The sequence below is a fragment of the Monomorium pharaonis genome, unplaced genomic scaffold (genome assembly GCF_013373865.1).
Source record: "Monomorium pharaonis isolate MP-MQ-018 unplaced genomic scaffold, ASM1337386v2 scaffold_640, whole genome shotgun sequence".
In the NCBI taxonomy this organism is placed as follows: Eukaryota; Metazoa; Arthropoda; class Insecta; order Hymenoptera; family Formicidae; genus Monomorium; species Monomorium pharaonis.
Window position 1 is genome coordinate 18595 of NW_023415957.1, and position 4056 is coordinate 22650.

A 4056-nucleotide genomic window follows, 5' to 3' on the forward strand; every position below is an offset into this window, starting at 1 on the left:
GGTAAACCAGATCTTTTTATCACAATGACTTGTATCCAAAATGGCGTGAAATTGAAGAAAATCTCTTGTATGATCAACAAGCTTCTGATAGACCTGATATTTGTACACGTGTTGTTTAATATTAAAAAAAGATTATTAATAAACTTGATTACTAAACAAAATTTTTTTGGTGAAGTAGCAGCATATGTATATTGTCATTGAATTCCAGAAACGAGGTTGCCCTCATATGCATATGTTTAATACTTTAAAACATAATTTTAAAATAACAACTCCACAAATTGTCGATAAATATATATCTGCAGAAATTCCTGATCCAACAGAAAATTGTAATTTACATAATATAGTTATGAAACATATGATACACGGACCTTGTGCCAATTGGTGTTTAGTAAATGGACAATGCTCAAAGCGTTATCCGAGAAATTTTCTGAGGAAACCAAGATGGATGAAGATGGTTATCCTTACTATCGTCGACGAAATACTTGGTACAACTTTTGAACGTCCCGGCGGATATACAGTTGATATCGTAACGTTTGTTCCATATTGTCCTATTTTGTCGATTATATTCATTGCCATATTAATGTTGAAATAGTTTCCAGCATTAAGTCGGTTAAATATTTATATAAGTATACTATATCAAGGTCATGATGCTGCTGCTATAACAATTGAACCAATAACCAAATAATACAGTTATTAATCATGATGAAATACATGATTACATCGAAGCTCGTTACGTAGGGACCTGTAGAAGCTAGCTGGCGTATACTCGGTAAAAAGTTACAAGATAAAAGTTCATTCTATAATCGTTTACCAGTTCATTTGCCAAATGAACAAAATGTAATTATTGAAAATGATTCCATTGAAGAAGCAATGACTACTGCTGTAAATCAAGTCACTATGTTAATTTATTATTTCGCACTAAATTACGTGACACAGAGCAAGAAAATATTTATATACAGAAATTCCACACTATTATACTTCAAAAAAGAAAAAATTAACGGCAAAAATGTATCACACTGGGTAAAAGGCATAATATTATTTTAATGCATAGGTCGTATGTATTCTGTGAGTCAACACAAATAGAATTATTTCATTTACGATTATAATTACTAACTATTAAAGGAGCTACAAGTTTAATAATTTAAGAACTGTAAATGGAGAAACTTATCAAACATTTTCAGAGACATGTTTAGCTTTAGGTTGAATTGAAGATGATGATGAATGGATACGAGCTATGAATGAGCTGTTGAGTGGATGATGCCACGACAATTACGTAATTATTTGTACGCATTTTATTACATTGTCAACCATTACATCCTGAACAAACTTTGGAAAAGTTTTAAGGTAGCAATATCGGAAGATTATATAAGACATCTCGGTACACTACAAGGACAAAGAAAAGCTTACGAACAAATTAATGCTATGCTTTTCGGCTGAAGGAAAAAGCTTTGGCTGATTTTCCACAAATGAACAATTAGCAGAAAATAACGAAGAGGAGGTTACGTGACATTAGAACAAGCTATGGAAATTGGTACTAGACAATTAATCTAATTCAATGAAAAGCAAAAAGATATAGTTGACTTAATTTTAAACAAATTAGATAATTATAGTTATAATAACTGATAATTGTTATTATATTGATGGTCCAGGAGGAACTGGTAAAACATTTATATATACAACCATTTATTATTTAGCTCAAATTAAAAATAAACGTGGTATGTACAATGCTTTCACAGGCATGCAGCAACGTTTACTTCCTGCTGGAAAAAACCATTCATAAAACTTTTGGATACCAGTTCCCATTATTTGCCGATTCATCATCTGCCATTAAAATTCAATCTAAAGAAGCTCAGTATTTAAAAAAAAATAGATGGTCTTTATTGGGATGAAGCTCCCATGGCACCACGATATGCTCTAGATATTATGGATCGAACACTCCGTGATATTATGAATAATGATTTACCATTTGGTGGAAAAATTGTTATATTGGGTGGTGATTTTAGACAACTTCTTTCAATTAAAGTACGAGGTACTCGAAGTGAAATTATAAATCTTTCTATTAAATTTAGTAACATATGGAAATATTTTAAAAAGTTTTCTTTAATACAAAACATGCGAGTTTCTCTAAATGAAATTGAATTTGCAAAATTTTTAATAGAAATGGGTGATGGGAAATTGAATGATTCTAATGACAATATTCAAATTCCTGAATGTTGCATAGCTCCATCTGATGCAGATATTGTTACAGATATATATGGTGATTTAATACAAAAAAGAGATTTTAATAAGATAGCTAAATGTGCGATACTTTCAGCGAGAAATATTGATGTAGACGAAATTAATAAACGAGTTGTTGAATTACTAAATGTAACAGAAGAACGAATTTATACAAGTGTAGATAGTGCTGTAAACTGCGGTGATAATGGTGATATTGGTGAATCTTTATTACCAGAATATTTAAATAGTTTGTCTCCATCATGTCTTTCTCCTCATGAATTACGTTTAAATATTTAATCTTAAGATTAAATTGTATTATTATGTTAATAAGAAACCTTAACATCAATGAAGGACTTTGTAATGGTACTAGATTAATGATCATAGAACTTGGCGATCATTTATTGAAATGCAAGATTTTAACTGGTGATAAAACAGGAGATATTGTTTTTTTAAATCGTATAACATTATACTGTGAAAATGTATATCCTTTTACATTTAAAAGAAGACAATTTCCGATAAAAATAGCCTTTGCTATGACAATTAATAAATCTCAAGGACAAACATTTGATAGAGTAGGAATAGATCTTCGCAAAGATGTTTTTAATCATGGACAACTTTATGTTGCTTTTTCGCGAGTTCGTTCTTGGCAAGCATTAAAAATTTATCTAGGTAAACAACGAGATAATAATAATGTTAAAAATTATGTATATAAAGAAATATATTTATAACATTTATTATTTTTTCGTTTTTAACTATTTGTATTATTAAGAACGTAGATAAAAACTATAGATACATAAGAAATAAACTGATTAATAAAGATAGATACATGGGAAATAAGAAAAATAAATAGATTAAAAATAAATCAATAACATAGATTAAGTAGATAGACGATAATTGAATAGATATTTATAACGCGAAGTACTTAACGGGGATAAAAATTGACATCATTGTCGACTTCGTTTCTCTTGAGATGTATACAACGATAATGAACGGGAAAGTGATTCACTGGTTCCTTTTCTTCAACCAGGTTTTTTTCCACATTCCTGGTGACGGAACTATCAATAGAATAGTTCTGTGCAACTTAAAAGTTTAGTAGGATGGTGTCCCTACTTTACTACATATAAGAATTTCCTTTTTCTTGAAAATCATTCAAGAAAAAACCAGATTTTCTTCCACATACTTGGTGACAGAACTTCTAACAGAATAGTTCTATACAAAAAGATACCCTGGAAATAACCCATTATGATTTCCAAGGTATTCCCAAGCGTTAAAACAAAGACACCCGAGGGGGTTTTAGTCGGTAAGAGTCCGGCATAACCTTCACTGAAAGTCGTAGGTTATCCATGAGGATTTCCCCCCGATATCAAAAAAAAAAAAACCTAGATGGCTGGAAAACTGATAAACAAATAATAAACAGATGGGTAGTTAGAAAATTAATAAATAGATAAAAATAAATAAAAAAATAAAATAAATAAATAGAAATAGAAATAGAAATATATATTTATTTATATATCGTATACATATAAATATATATGCATACTTATATACATATAATGTATATAAGCATATATGTATACACACAGAAAAAATGTAATATAGCCAATAACATAAGTGATTGCGAGCTACGAACTACATAAAATACTCAATACAATAATATTTACTATTAATGCAAGTACAATGTTGATACTGCAATAGCATATATTATTGTATAGAGTATATCTGTAGTTGGCAGCCCGCAATAACATATCTTATTGAATATGTTATTTTTCTTTCAGTGTACGTATACATATAAATTGAACAAATGGCGCGCGCGTAGCGCGCGCCTGTCTTGTTCTAGTT

At 29.7% G+C, this 4056-nt stretch overlaps 1 protein-coding gene across 1 annotated transcript; it reads left to right on the plus strand.

Annotated features, from left to right (window-relative positions):
- The first annotated feature begins 1891 nt into the window (after nucleotides 1-1891).
- Nucleotides 1892-3580, plus strand: LOC118648742. Its single transcript, XM_036295140.1, has one exon. It carries the CDS (start codon nucleotides 1897-1899, stop codon nucleotides 2512-2514), a length of 618 nt encoding a protein of 205 aa, XP_036151033.1. The 5' UTR covers nucleotides 1892-1896; the 3' UTR covers nucleotides 2515-3580.
- Nucleotides 3581-4056: the final 476 nt, after the last annotated feature.

Bases quoted from the DNA above. Each gene is read 5' to 3' on its own strand.
- LOC118648742 (XM_036295140.1), top strand. From the start codon at position 1,897: ATGGCACCACGATATGCTCTAGATATTATGGATCGAACACTCCGTGAT.